Raw genomic sequence first — 16006 nt, forward strand, 5'->3', positions numbered from 1 at the left:
AAAAATGACTTCGCAGTAGATGGTGTAGTAGTAGAACATATCATTAATGAGTTTTCGGTGCAAATTTACATTCGACAAAATATGTCAAATCTCAAAATTTTTGGTCCCGCACAGCCATGATGTTTGCTACATATGTTTTCATAAATGTAGGGGCTTATTATAATCCCTGTAAAATGAATTGCGAGTACTTTTTGATCGCCAATTCCAGCTAGGGTTATTTTCAACAAAATCTTTCGATGTTGGTATTGTATCCTGCAGCTCGCGGCGTGTGGAAATCGAAGAAAGAGGTATTGTATATCACTTTTGAGAGCGAGAGCCTCTTGTACATTAAATATGCCTTAAAGCTTTCTGGACGATATGATTAACTAAATATACTTGTATTTGAGAACTACAAAATCGTCAGAGTATTTCTTCATCGTATCATAAAGGATGATACTATTTTAGTGGTGTGGTCTACAACCTCAAAGAAACGTTATATAATATGAGTTGCTGTGTTTGGAATACATTATTGTTAAAATTAATAACTGGGTGCAGTATTAATTTCTTTGCGAGCAATTATCACCATCACATTCTCAGTTGATTTACTAGTCACAAAAAGTACTAAAACAAAAACCAATGCAATCAATTTCTCCATATTACCAATCGCAGATGTGAATTCGGGATGCGTACAGCTGGATCGAACCACATGGTATGAGCCCGTAGTCGATGGTTGTTATGACAACCTTGATTTGACCCGGAATATACCACATGCAATAAATATATCGTTTATTAGTCGAGTGGTCCTCGGGCGCGATTGAAGCGCTACATACTTCCAATAGTAAAGTCTCAGCCCGAAAAGACGGGAGATCGAATAAGGGGGCCAAAAATTGTCCATGTAAATGACAATAAATATACATCATTATTTGGCAATTTAGGCAACTTTTTTCGATTTCACGTTGCCGAGTTGTTGATTATTGGGTACCCTTCCCCCACGATAAATTACATATAATTTATGGAAAATAGAATTAGGCATTTCGGCGTCGGCCATTACCATGCCATGATGAACGAAGACATATTTAGTTTGGGCCAATATGGGACTCTGAGAAGTGTGCAAAAAAGATCGTCTGCGATAAAACTTTAGGATTGCACTCATGTTGAGCGTAAACTTCGATATAAATGTGTCTGGTTGTTCATAGGTGCTCAAATGACTCGCGCCGAATTATCCTTTCTGGGCAATCTGAACCCCACAGGACAAATAACATCCCTCAGAGAAAAATAATTTGGCAGTGAAGAAACACCAATTTTGAATCGTGCGCTTCTTTTAGTTTGTACGTTTATGCGATTGCAATATCTTTTGAATATATAGCGGACATGGGGTCACAAAATAACAACGTATAAAAAAGTCATTGTACCAACGGGCCCGCCCGAATACGTTGAATTATGTAGGGCACGTAATAATTATTAATTACGTGCCCTACATTTTCCAAGAGAACACTTCACTCAGCGCTATATACTAGTGAATCTGATAACTTGGGCTGAGATGATGGAAAATTTCCAAATACCAGTTACCAATATTCCTGACCGTTTCATTCATGCATTATAGAAGATTTCTTAGCGCGACTATGAGGCCACGTAAACTTTGCTGACCATTGAAATCTCGCGAAGGGGGTCTTTGGGGCGAAGCCATCATTCATCACCCTATGGGTGGCTTTAGGACCATCGTGTTTTGTTTTGTGGAGCTGACGAAGTGTTGTTACGGCCGTGCCTCTTGCCATTGTTTTTATTACAGTCCTTAAACCATGGGGTGGGGCGCTGGAGCACGGCAATTTTTGAAAGGGGGCGCTGGAGAAAAAAAGGTTAAGAACCACTGGGCTTAATTATAGGCGTTTTTTCATTTTCAGGAGGGGTAGGCTACTAACTACCAAGTAAGAAATCGTGCGACAATTAAACACGCGAAGCGTGAAGAAAAATTTTACTACTATTTTAGTTTATTGTAAAGTACGACGATTTACTAAAAATATGACTGGACCCAGGATATGCCAATGCGACGGAACTGATATTTTAGTCATCAACATCCCACGTGTCGCGGCCAGACTAACCATATTTTCGGCTGGGGTTGCAATTTCACAATCGGAGCAATTTATTTTCGATAACATAACAGGATTTCGATAATATAATATGAAAATTACCTCTCGGGCCACTCAAAACCTTCTCGCAGGCCACATATGGCCCGCGAACCGCGGGTGGGCCACCCTTTTTTCTTCAATGGATTAGGATTGGATTTACCGATTTTCAAGGGTATTGATGTATTGTGGCTAACGGCGATAAAGTTTTACGTCCTACCATAGATATTTCATGTACTTTGGCACTCATTTAGCGTTTTGTTTCTGTTTACAGAATGATTGACATAAGACGTAGTGGAGTTCTAATTGTGTATATTGAAGTTCTGTACCTCCCTCCAAGAAGCTCTTTAAATTCTAAGTTTGAATCGGATTAGGATTGAAATATACAAAATTTATGGATTAGGTTTTGAAGCTTCGGATTTGGATTGGATTCGGACAAGGAAATTTCAAATCTGGTTACCTCTGATGAATGCGAATATGGAATGGCATTGACCGATTTTGCAGCTTCGTTCCGCTTCGCTGAGGCTCGATTTAGAATTGTTTTTGCGTAAGCAAATGTAGGATTTCTGGCAATCCAAAAGTTATCTTCCATAGCGCAGAATTTACTGGTACTGGTCTTGATCGAAAGTTACTGTTGCACTGATTCCAAAAAGATATAAAATTTTTAAAAAACGTAGAACTTTTTAGGTGTATGACCTTGTGCGGATATCTCTTCGTTTTAGTATAACTCGGTAGGTGGGGATGTTGGTATCTGTGAAGAATAATGGCTCAGAGTTATGCTAGCCATAGTAGTAGCCCCTGCCAAGTAGACAGAACGCGGGAAGGGTTAATTAATGGCCGTTTTGTAGACTTTGTAGCGTTGACAACAACTATTTAGCTCTTTATAAAAGTGTTAGCTGAGTACCAACTCTGCACCAGTTCAGCTTTTCACGGTTTCCGACGCTGTCGTCTAGAGACGCGTTGTCAACATGCAATAAAATAACAGAAACATTGAATTGTTGCAATATCACAACCTCGATTAGATCATATGTGTCAGCTTTGAAATATTGTGTATTCTTAGTGGTCAGACAATAAGAATGCACCTGTAACCCTGATACACATGTGCCACTGCGCTGCCATATGTTTATGTCGGACAGCAGACATTCAAAAAAGCTAAAATATCTAAATAATTTCCCAGAAGACCTTGGCATAGTCAGCGATGGGCAAGGAGTAAGTAAGCCAACACAACAGAGTAGATTGGAGCTTACATATGTTAACTGACTATTGCTTGTGTATCAAACGAGACAACCTACAGAATTATGAGTTATTAGCGTAAATTCGGACCCTGAAACTAACACTTTTATTTGTCCGGCAGATGCAATATCCGTTCAAACCGCCAAATAAAGCAGTACAAAGGCTTATTTGGAGTCTATTGATTTACTTTCGACTGCTTGTGGTTTTTGAAACGCTTTATAAAATAAAGGCAGTATATTGAAAGTAGTACCGTAGTAGCCTACTTTTATGTGGGTTATGAGACAATGTGGTGGGTGCCTAACCCGTAAACTTCATGTGCTGGAGAAAAAGGAAGTCATTTTTGAATTCAACAAAAATTGGGTACGTGCTCTCCACATTGTAATAGTGTTCGCTTCGAGGCAATCCCAATTTTCCTCTTCCGAGAAACTACAGTCTTGAATTCAATGTTGTAGCGTGTTGGTATGGTATAGGTAATAAGTACTAAAAACACATACCAACATGCTGGAACTTAAAGGAGACTGCATATCTATTGCGTTGAAAGGTTGAAAGCATTCAAAATGATAAAAAATAAGTGGTTCTTCTTTGCCTGTTCCCTATATTTTTCTGAGTATACGGTGAATAAGGTAGGTCATATTGATCGATTCAAGCTATATACCAGAGATGAGCGGATTTGAAATTTCTATGTCCTAATCCAATCCAAATCCGAACCTTCAAATCCAAATCCAAAACCTAATCCATAACTTTTTCATATTCAAGTCCATGTCCAATCCTAATCCGATTCCAACTGGCAATTCAGAAAAAAAACTAATTCATGCAATGGAATGATTCGAAAATTTTCTTTGACAACCAACCATTCACTTGATTCAAGATAACTTAGTAACCATAAGTACATTAATACTGATCTGAATTAAGTTTGTCGCCATTCGCCACACGACATTTCAATCTCCCAGAAAATAGGTTAATCCAATCCAAATCCTAATCCGTTCTGAAAAAAATGTCTAATCCAAATCCGACAAAATTTCACAAATCCTGTTTTTTCAAAACCTAATCCTAATCCGTGCTCATCTCTGCTATATACCAATCTATTTTACTGGCTTTTGGCTTTATAACGAATGTAACACTGTAACTGAATATCTTTAGCCTATATCACAGTTGCGAATATCTCTCACTGTCTCGTATTTTGTCACGTCTTCCCTAGATACACTACCGCGTAACATCCACTACCCGTTCAAATAATGGGGTTTTCTTCGAAATTAACCGAAGAAGAGGAGTTTTTGAAGAAAAAATACGTTCTGCTACGAAAAAAGAAGAAACACCTACAGCAGTTGCGGGCGAAACGTAAACTAGAAGAAGCGGAAGCCGCCGAAACTGGTCCTTCCAAGGCAAAAAAGAAAAAGGGAATTACCAGATCGATTTCCGAGTCTGTAAAACCTAATGCTGCCGATAAAAGCCAAGCTATCGCACGCATACGAAATATCTCCTCGTTCGAGGCAGCAGCTAACACAGCCGCAGCCAAAGAATTGATCAAATCCGGCGCGATCAAATTAAAAGCCGAAACAAAAACGACATTCAAACGGTCTCTAGCTAAGAAAAAACGCGATGACACCGGAAAAAAGCCGGTTTTTCAACCATTCAGCCCCGGAAATGCCAGCTCGTCCGATCAAAACGAGGAATCGTCCCCGAAAAAGACCGTCGAACCCAAGAAAAGCGACGCCAACGCGAACAATAAAAACTCGGGTAAAAACAGGAAAGACGGTTTCAACCGTTTTTCGAAAGAGAACCGGAAATTCGACCGAGCCACTCCGAAGAGAGGCAACACGATTTACATCCACGGTTACGAGCTGTCCGAGCCTCTTCTGGAGGATAACTTTTCTAAATTCGGGAAGATAATCAAAGTCGACATTGAGCAAAACTGCAAGAGCGGGTTCATCACTTACAACTCTTTCGAAGCGGCCGAAAAGTCGATCGACGCTATGAATGACGCGATGGTGGCCGGGACTAGGCTTAAGGTTTCGTTGGCGCGTCGACAGAAAATGCTCGAGTCTGCAGTGTCGTCATCGGTGTGGGCACCTCTCGCGGTGTCGCACTCGGACAAGGGCCCGACAAACGTGAAGGAAAAGAGAGCGTTAGTCGTTTACGACGAAGATTTCTTTTCAGACGACTGAGGGTCTTAAGTACGGCGCAGAAGCGCAATTCCTTCACGTCGCTGTACGACTTACACGCGATCAGTCCCGTGTATCAGAAATCAACGTTTTCTGACGTGTTCGGAATTATGTCAGCTGTGACGTCTCGACCCAATTCAGGCGTTAGATATGGAACCTGACAACCTGGGCACCCGACGTTTGGGCGTGCGAGTTTATGACCACAAATCATCTCTAGTAACGCTAAAACCAGATGTGGTGAAGCTAGTTAACGTTGCTACTACAGTAGTAGCCGAAGTAACACCGCGAATTTCTAGTCCATTACGGGTAAAAGTTTCAAATACAATCATGTCAAAACGGTTTTCAGTGAATTTGGCACCTAATCCTAATGATAACCTACAATTAGCTTAAGTGCGTAACCCACCAGAATGCATTATTACTAGGCTGGGCACAATGATTCGAAAGCTCGAATCTGAACAGAGTGTTAATCTTAATGATTCAAGTCGAGTAGGAAAAAACGATTTTTTCGATTACTGAAATTATACACTCCTCGCCACTGAAAGTTAAATTACTAACGAGAATTATAATTCGATAATATTTTCCACTGAGGAGGCCTTGAAACCTTGGTTGGCCGTGTCGCAGCATACGAGACATAGTACAAAGCTGCGAACGTTACTGGAAATAACACATTTCCGAAGTCATGATCATCCCACAACATTGTCAAGAAGTGCAATGAAATCGGCATCGTCGAAAAAATACCAAAGTATCTCTAATGTGACGGATAACTGGCATTAAATTCTTTGTGGTGACATACAAGGTACATACGTGAACTTTGACATAGTACATTCTGTTGTGACGTCATAATGAGTGATACTCGGTTCGAAGCGTAATTCGTGATTCAGAATCGAATCACTCAGGTACTCGATTTTGCCAGCCCTAATTATTACATAGGCCTATGTGCCGAGTTCCGAATTCACCAAGTGTCACACATGGACATGGACATTCAGTGTTACATTCATTATCGAATACATTCATGCTATATAAATCCATCGCTTTCGCATGTAATTATAATACCAAAATCACCAAATGCTGAATTCACTGGTAACCATCAATACTTCCTCAATCCCGGATGTACAAGATGCAAGGTATTGAAAGTCGATTTTGCCGGGGTTGGCGTGCTTTTAGCAGTTCATCGGAGGCGACTACTTTCCAAAAGCGAAAGATGTATATCTTTGCGGCTAGTGATGCGGGGGCTTGTGATAATTTCACTCAATAAAAGTGGTGAAAACTTATCACAAAACTACTTTCTACTTTTCAAATTCCCAAGTGTAAAAGTTTAGTAGTTTTTTATAAAAAACTATTTAAGTAGGACTGTAAGTAGGCACTTACTTGAGTACTTTGAAAAAGTAAAGGTACTTTGCTACCTGACCAGTGTCCTCATCTACCTAACCCTAACTTGAACACGCATGCTCATTGCTCAAGTGTTCCATGCTCGTATGTTTACGGACCGGTCAACCGATGATGCCAAGTGACCAACTGCATATCATGTATTAGTTCAAGGATGTTGTAAACCAAAACTGGGGCCGCTAGGGTCTGGAAAGTATCTTCTGCCCCGCCTGGGTTTGTGCTTGGTGTCAATGCCTGGAATCGTGTCTCTATTACATTGAACATGTATTGAGCACTATCTAACTAACTGAAATCTGCATTGGAATATAGCAGTCTGATATTCTACTGCACGTAACCACTTATCAGCCTAGGGTAACACTGCTGTGAATCAGAATCATTGGCTAGGTCCGACTTTCCATCGAGCCAATGTAGTTAGTCAATTAATCTGTGCGATGATTTGTGGTACATAATGTCGATGAATTCTAGTCAGCTTCAATATTTTTGTGATATTGCTCATTGCACAGTTTTCTATACATTTTGCTATCAATGTTTTCGTTTCAGTCGTTTGATACCTTTTCAAATTCTATACGAATTAAACTGCAGTCGAAGATCGAATCATATTTCGGTTCAGTTGTGGGTGGTTTATTGAAACAATTGGATATCCTAGGTCAGAGGTCTCAAACTCAAATGCGCTCGCGGGCCAATTTCCCAGTTTTCGATGACGCCGCGGGCCGCAGCATCGATAATAGAGATATTTAATGTATAAGTTCCAAGTAGGCCTTGCTTGACGGGACCTTGCAGACAGGCATTCCACAAACATCGTGGAAATGTAGTTTACTATTGTAATAATCACGCTTGTCAAGGAAAAAATCACATTTTCAAATATTTGAATAAAATTGTTTTTGTGCCGGGCATAATTTTTTCAATTATTGAGTTATAGATATCATACCAGAGGATGCATCATGACATCGTAAAACTGTCGGGTTATAACGTTGCCGCTAGTGAACCTTTGACGTTCCACAATTCCGTGTAGAATATTTTCGATTATTATTATTGGAACATATCAATAACAACTTAAATATAATAATTGTTGAGCCATAGTATTTACATTGCGTTTTAACTTTTTTAGCGATAGTACCCCTTGTGTTTCCAATGAGATTTCTCGTAGTCCCTGTCCGTTTTCAACACAATTTCTGATGGTAGCTATATTAAAATCGGAAAGCCCATTCACATAAAATCGCGCCCTGGTTAAGAACCCCTGGAATAAAAATGTCCAATCGACGAAGAATTCATTGGTGTTACAGCTGTAGAGCGTACTACTACCTTACTCAACACCGATAATAACATGGATATAGAGAACAAACAACATGCAGGATGTAACCAACTATACGTCACGGGGGTCACAGAAAGCCAATTATTGCCATACTGACCTGATTAGATAATATACCCTACGCAACGCAAACTACGACCTTTTGATATATTACTATTCCCCATGCCAGTTTCATTGATTCTTGCGTTTGTAGGATTACCAAGTCACCGTTCCGAGTCGCAAGTCCTTCTCTGATTTTAACGTTGGGCCCGACTCATTTTTATTTAATCACCCAGTTATTCCGGAATCGAGTAGTTTTACAAAAAGGTCGCACCAAATCATGTCACAATTTACAGTCACGAATCATCACCGTGTCGTGTTTTATCATCATGAACCAGAAAGGAGACGTACTAGCTGATCTTCTACCGCATGGTAGCTTTTAAAAGTGATGTGATAGTGGAGTTTGTTTAGATTTCAGTGATTTTCATAATAGTTTTAGTGTGAACTTTAAGTTCTTATATCTAAAAAAGATATATGGCACATGAATATTGTTGAGTACTTTGAAATTCAAAAATGCCTTGGGGGACCGCGTGTTTGAGACCTCTGTCCTAGGTTATGGTTAGTAATCCAAATTCACGGAAAGCATGTGACAGCACCTGGAGTAGGGTAGCCAGAATACTTTAGATGAGGACCGAATGAATAATTAAAATCAGAAAACTTGTGACCGGAGCTGATATATTGGCATATGACCATTTTATGTAACCTTTTATCACCTATAATGTCATTCAATGTTAGTGTTTTTGTTGGCACAATGTGAAATAATGAACAGATACTAAAGATGCCAAAACGACCAAGCGCAGTGCAAAGAGCGTCATTCACAGGTTCTTGAAGTGAGTAGGGCCCTCTTTCGGGATGTGATAATATACAAGGGGGAGCAAAGCCTTCTGAAAGTGAGGATGAATCCTTGAACTCGAAATGCGTTGCAGCTTACATACGTGCTTAGTTTCTAAGAATGCGTATCGCTAGGTGGCATAGATGAGTGAAATATGACTGCTCGGTCATTCGTTCTTCGATTAAAATCTACGCAATCTCAGCTCCTATCACTGGAGGCAGGGTTGCCAGATTGGCCCTTTTGGGGCCAAATTCCACAAATTTGGCCCTTTTTAGAGGCAGTTGGCCCCAAAAAAATTAATTTGGCCCCTTGGCCCTTTATTTTCAATATTTGGCCCTTTTTGGAAGCAGTTGGGATATACCATCAAACTAGCTATTCAAATAAATGTATCTCGCAAATTGAGCTGACAATGTTTATGCCGGTGTCAAAGATTCGAGTGAAAACACTGTAGAAGAGTGGTTCCCAACGTGGGCGATTTTAGGAAACAAGGGGAGTAAAATATCACAGGGGGCGAAAATGTTAGAACGTGGATGGGAGATATATTTCATTAACACAGTCAAAAGACACACGAGAATACGGCTTATTTTGCATATATTACGCGAAAAAAGGTCAACCCAATGGAAAATAGACGTGGAAAACGGTTTTCAGAGCACCTAACACTTCGGAAAATGGCTTTTTTTCCAATAAATTCCCCAGCGATCAGAATTAGGTCAATAACTTTCCCAGATATCTTATTTTTCGGATCCATAAATAAGGGGGCAAAATGTGTGTGGAGATTGATAAGGGGGCGATGAGCCGAAAAAGGTTGGGATCCAGTAGAAGATTAAGATTTGGATCTGTTTTTGTAGAGTGTAGTTTGTGTTGGAATTATAATACAGATTTGTGAACAGATGGACGAAAAGGCATCGAATATGGCTGGAAGCTAAAGTAGCAGAAAAAGTCAGAAAATGAGTACCCTTAGTAGTTAATGATGGATATAAATTTCAAGGAAAAAAACTTCAACATATCCGGAGAGTTTTTTGGTGAAAAACCTGAAAATTAGGTATATAACATGGATAAGTTTCAAAAGTAAAACTATTCTCTCAATTTTTAAGTAAAATTCATAGCATTTATTTATTCTCATATTATAGCACAAAAAGTTTTTATTTTACGATTTTATATTCAGTTGGAAAAGGCTTGAAATAATAGCAGTTATTTTAGTTGGATCCAGTGTAGTTGTAGGAAGTGGATTTGGTTTCCTACAACAGTATCAACAATATAAAACTGGAATTCCAGGAAATTGACAAAAGGTCTGTGAATAATGTTGCAACGTTCTTAACGTCATTGAACAATTTGACCCTTCTTGGCCCCTTTTCCAGCGCTGTTTGGCCCTTTTTCTCAAAAGATGTCTGGCAACCCTGACTGGAGGACAAGAGGAGCTAACAATTCCTCGACTAGTTACCATAAAAGCTGTTAACGCAAGTATCTAAATGATCTTGCATTCCACTTCACCAAAAGAGACGCAAATTTTGACCGTGTGTCTTCTTTGTCGTTCGACTTTACCCCAGCAGGGGTTGCCAAATCCGATCAGTATATCCTTTATTACCATTTTATCAATTCAAGAATTGCAATACAGGCAGAAGAAGTGAAGGATTCGAAACGGCTTGGTAAAGACAATCAACCAAACTACCCAACTTGGAGAACACAAATAGTAAATGGCAGAACGTGTTGAAAAGAGCACAGAACAATTGCAGTGTTCACTCAATGAGAAATAGCCGACCGAATTATCAAAAAAGGCAGGCGATGGTAAGGGATGTTACACTTACAGGTTACAGTATGGGATGCAGGTGAGATGGGTACTTCAAAAATTGATCCTGGACATCTCAACATGTCTACCCCTGTCTACGACTGTGCGTGATAAATGAGGGCTGGGCACAATAAATTGAGTAATTATTTTGATGATTCGAGCCGGGTAGCAGACGATTTTTTCGAGTACTGAAATCATACGCTCCTCGCCACTGAAAGTTATTTTATCAACGAGAATTATGGTTTCGATACTATTTTCCACTGAGGAAGCCTTGAAACCTTGATTGGCCGTATCGCAGCATACGAAACATAGTACAAAGCTACGACTGTTACTGGAAATAGCACATTTCCGAAGTCATGACTCCCATAACATTGTCACGAAGTGAAATGAAATCGGTAGGGTCGAAATATCACCAAAGTATAAGTAATGTGATGAATAATAGGCATTATATTCCTTGTGGTGGCACAAAGGGTACATATTTGAACCTTGACATCTTATATACATTTACTACGTCATAATCAGTGATATTAGACTCGACTCGAAGCATATTACGTACACACAAAAAATCTGGTAGATTTACAAAGAAATTTCTGTAAATTTTACAACGAAATATCGGTCGCAGCCAATAGCAGCGTGTAGCTTGTCATTTTACATTTTGATATGTAATATTAAATTCATTTAGCTGCTAAGTCAAGTTACCAGAATTTCTTCGCAAGGTTACTGACAGTTACTCGCTACGGCATTTTACCAAGCTAATGGCGAAATTGATTAGCTTCCAAACCCCAGCAGCCAATGTATACGTGGAAGTGCATGTCACTATGTGATGTCATTGTCGTTGCGATTTAACCTGATTCAACCTCTTTCGCGAGACAGGGTTAGGTCACACGGAAATGGTTGACCCTAGTGCCAATTTCGGTATAGTGCATAGTTCGGTGCAAGAAACAGCTGACAATGTGGTTACACCATAGTGTCCTATATGGTGTCGACACAAGCAAATCGCACGGTTCAATGAAATTGTATCACGTCACAGTTTCCATTTGGCTACAGGCAATTTGACGGTGATTTTTGACCGGCTTGCCGAGCATTAAATTTGATGAATCGGATATCAATCGAAAGCTGACTCTGCACTGATTACGAAAATATAAATTTTATTCCGCTCGCGGCCCTGGAACCCCCACAATCAGCCCCCAATTATTCATTGTCGAGTAGATTGGCAGTGTGACGCAACAATGCTGTCTGGCGAAACGAGAGACTAGCTCAAGAGCAAGGATGCGGCCGAGCGGCGAGAGTGGGATCAGCTGATGTCGCGGCAATAGCTATGTGCAACCGCGCCACAGAGAAACGCTGCGCTGTTGATACTTCTTCTATGCGTTTCGGTACAAGCGAGCACACACCAGCCTTTCCTTGACTTGTAAGGGTAGAACTGGGTCCACAGAATGTATTAGGGCCCTACCAATTTTCGCGCAATATCCTTCAGCTGATAAAGATATGTAGGCTACGTCTAAGTAGTCTACATTGGATATGTCAGATTATTATGATATCGATTGCCTTAGCCCGCTTGTTGCGTAGGGCTCCAGAGACACGTCGCGCTGTTGATGGCGGGTGTCGATACTTTCGATAGTCGCTTTTATGGTTAAGTGTGAGCAAGGAGCATTGAGCATGAGCATACATTACAAGCTTTTATTTGATCCGTATGGGTAGGACTTGGTCCGCGAATGCAGCAGGTAAAATGTTGATTGTTGAATAAAGTTTAACAGCAGGAGTGTCGAATTAAACTGGTATCGCTGTCCGGATTCAATCCATTACTAGAAAGCTTGCGGGCCATACCTGCCAAATGATTCCAAAATGTTACCACCAAATTCATACCTTTGTTTTTCACTGGAATATATCTGATATCACTATAAACGTTGACGTTGGAATTTGGTTTAGCATTTTTCAATCACCAAATAGTTTTTTGAATGCCGGGGACCTTTTGCGTCAAAAGTAATACAGTGGTATCACAGATATTTGAATTATATTCATTCTGTAGCCTGTATATATATTCCTAATGTAACTTACGTAAAACGGATTTGCAGTATTTTTTTCGCATCTGTGAATAACTGAATGTCCATTGTCCATACGGCCCAACAGAGTTTGCACTTTTTCGCCTTCTCGGAATTTGGCAAGGTCACCGACGTGGTGCTTATGGGGACTAGAGTGAAAACTCAACACTGTAGTTGTATTACTACAATATGATATATTTACATTATCTAAATTTGCTGTCTTGAGTGAATCTTATTACTTGAAAGTATATTTTTCTTACTAGAAATATCTCTAACAGCTGAAGGATTGCGCGAAAATTGGTAGGGACCAAATACATTGTGGACCCAGTTCTACCATTACAAGTCAAGGAAAGGCTGGTGTGTGCTCGCTTTTAGCGAAGCGCATAGAAAAAGTATCAACAGCGCCACGCATCTCTGGAGCCCTACGCAACAAGCGGGCTAAGGCAATCGATATCATAATAATCTGACATATCCAATGTAGACTACTTAGACGTAGCCTACATATCTCTATCAGCTGAAGGATATTGCGCGAAAATTGGTAGGGCCCTAATACATTCCGTGGACCCAGTTCTACCCTTACAAGTCAAGGAAAGGCTGGTGTGTGCTCGCTTGTACCGAAACACATAGAAAAAGTATCAACAGCGCAGCGTTTCTCTGTGGCGCGGTTGCACATTGCTATTGCCGCGACGTCAGCTGATCCCACTCTCGCCGCTCGGCCGCATCCTTGCTCTTGAGCTAGTCTCTCGTCTCGCCAGACATCATTGTTGCGTCACACTGCCAATCTACTCGACAATGAATAATTGGGGGCAGATTGTGGGGGTTCCAGGGCTATGAGTGGAATAAAATTTATATTTTCGCAAGCAGTACAGCGTCAGCTTTCGATTGATACCCGATTCATCAAATTTAATGCTCGGCAAGTCGGTCAAAAATCACCGTCAAATTGCCTGTAGCCAAATGGAAACTGTGACGTGATACAATTTCATTGAACCGTGCGATTTGCTTGTGTCGACACCATATAGGACACTATGGTTACACCATAAGACATTATATTATAAGGCTATGGCTACACGGTCGGTCTCGGCGGTTAGATTTGTTGTCACTGATAGGGCTGATGAGTTACAAAAATCAGTTTAGAATATATCATCATTTCCTGAAACTAGAAATATCAGCACAGCAGGCTCAGTTTCTTAATGGCGGACACGGCGACCTATAATAAGTTACCTTAGGTTACGCGTTGCAGGTTTTTCTGAGATTCGTTATAAGTAGGGCAATTTTTTTTTGACCTAAAAAACGGAAGATTTTGACCTAAAAAATCTGAATTTTGACCTTTTTTGACCTAAAAAAACTGAAATTTGACCAAATTTTGACCTCACGTATGCAAATTAGGTGTTTTCGTATATAATGTTAAAATTGTACTACTTATCTTCATTTCTGGTTGGAACTGTCTGTCCTTACAAAGTAGATTGGCCTGAAAAAACGGTTTTGGCTCAAAAACTGACAGATTTTTACATGAAAAACTAGTATTTTAACGAAATCTGGCCCTATGAAGAATTTCAGAAGTTACATTACTTATCCTGGTGGAAATAATTGAAATTTGTTGTAGTACAACGAAAGATCCTTTCCTACATTCTCGGGTAGAAGGTGTCTGTCCTTACTACTGTGACGGTGTAGCTGTGTCGTGCCTGGAGCAGTAGATAGCTGACTGGCGACCGGCTGGCTGTCTTTAGGTTGGCGACTTCTTAACTCACAGTTTCACTCGGTACGGATGTATTGCAGCAGAGATACGTTAGGCGCTGAGGTGAATCTCAGATCTCAAGGGCCGTCACAGAGAAACGTGGGTTTATATACCCGAAAATGCGTAACAATGAATGCGATTGTAATGCGTTAGCCAATGAGAACGGGTTGGTAAAGTCCTAGTGACAGGAAAAAGGCAGTACTCTAGCTAGGACTAAGTTTGGCGTAACAATGCTTACAAAGCTTGCGCAACACTAGCAGAGATAGTAGAGTTCTACAAGTTGTCATGATATACTAAAATCCTAATACAAGCAAAGTATAATTCCTTCATAACGGATGCCTGACGTTAGCTAGGGACATTGGGTTAAAAGGACCAGCGGTTCGCTACACTACGTAGCTTGCCAAGAACGGAGAGAGAACGTTCAACAGCAGCATTTGTTGGCTGACAACACTCAAGTTGTGTGCACACTGCTGGTGACAAACCGTGTTGCTTCATTCTGACAATGCTGTCTATATCACAATTTTTCAGCTTGCGCTTCTTGATATAAGAACCATGCAATGTCCAAGCAGTCTTGCTTCAGCTAGGATATTGCGGTACGCTGACCATAAAACCATGTCACTATTTGTTTCATTTGACCATTTATGATTCACAATGAGCAGACGATGGTCCGTTTACAACGGTAGGCATATAAAGTAGGCTACAAGCTGTAAAATATCAAATGATAAGTTCACCGACAGCGCAAAATCTACGATACAAACGAAATGCAGAGGTCAAAAAATGTTTTACTTTGTAAACAATTTTGACAAATTTTGACCTAACGCTACAATTTTGACCTAATTTTGACTTTTTTTGACATGTCAAAAAAAAATTGCCCTAGTTATAAGCAACCAACGTGCAACTGTGACATCACAAGCAGCGTCCGGTTAGGTACAAGTAAGTAGGGAACCACATATCGTGGAATAAATATCAATATATACGAAATTAGATGCGAAAGAAAGGGACTATATGTGTTGATAGATGTTTCTGTATGAAAAACCAACCTAGATTAAACATTATAACGTGGACAGTAAATATTATTGGTGACATATGTGAGCGGATGAATATCACTTATTTCAAAGTCGTCTGCGTGTCGAGCCGTCTGGTCGGTCATTAATATTGAGCTTTGAGCATGCAAAGGCTGACGGTGCGAAGCTTGTGACCTGTGATTGAAGAAAGTAGAGACTTTTGTTGAAGATTCCCAGGACTGATGAATGGGATGCGCATCGTAAAAGGTACAGTACTGTATAGTATTAGTTACCGTGAATATCTACGACTTTGCACACCACCTGGATGACTTTGGTTTCATGATTTAAATATTTCAGTCGCCCCATTCTCTGTTCT

General features: G+C 40.2%; 1 protein-coding gene across 1 annotated transcript; it reads left to right on the forward strand.

The window, feature by feature from the left end:
• Window positions 1-4235: 4235 nt before the first annotated feature.
• On the forward strand, window positions 4236-7488 carry LOC145452509 (uncharacterized). Its single transcript, XM_080330689.1, has one exon. It carries the CDS (start codon window positions 4571-4573, stop codon window positions 5498-5500), a length of 930 nt encoding a protein of 309 aa, XP_080186815.1. The 5' UTR covers window positions 4236-4570; the 3' UTR covers window positions 5501-7488.
• The last annotated feature ends 8518 nt before the right edge of the window (window positions 7489-16006 follow it).

Source organism: Botryllus schlosseri, chromosome 12, assembly GCF_051294905.1.
Source record: "Botryllus schlosseri isolate E-star chromosome 12, Bs_hap1, whole genome shotgun sequence".
NCBI lineage: Eukaryota > Metazoa > Chordata > Ascidiacea > Stolidobranchia > Styelidae > Botryllus > Botryllus schlosseri.

Bases quoted from the DNA above. Each gene is read 5' to 3' on its own strand.
- LOC145452509 (XM_080330689.1), top strand. From the start codon at position 4,571: ATGGGGTTTTCTTCGAAATTAACCGAAGAAGAGGAGTTTTTGAAGAAA.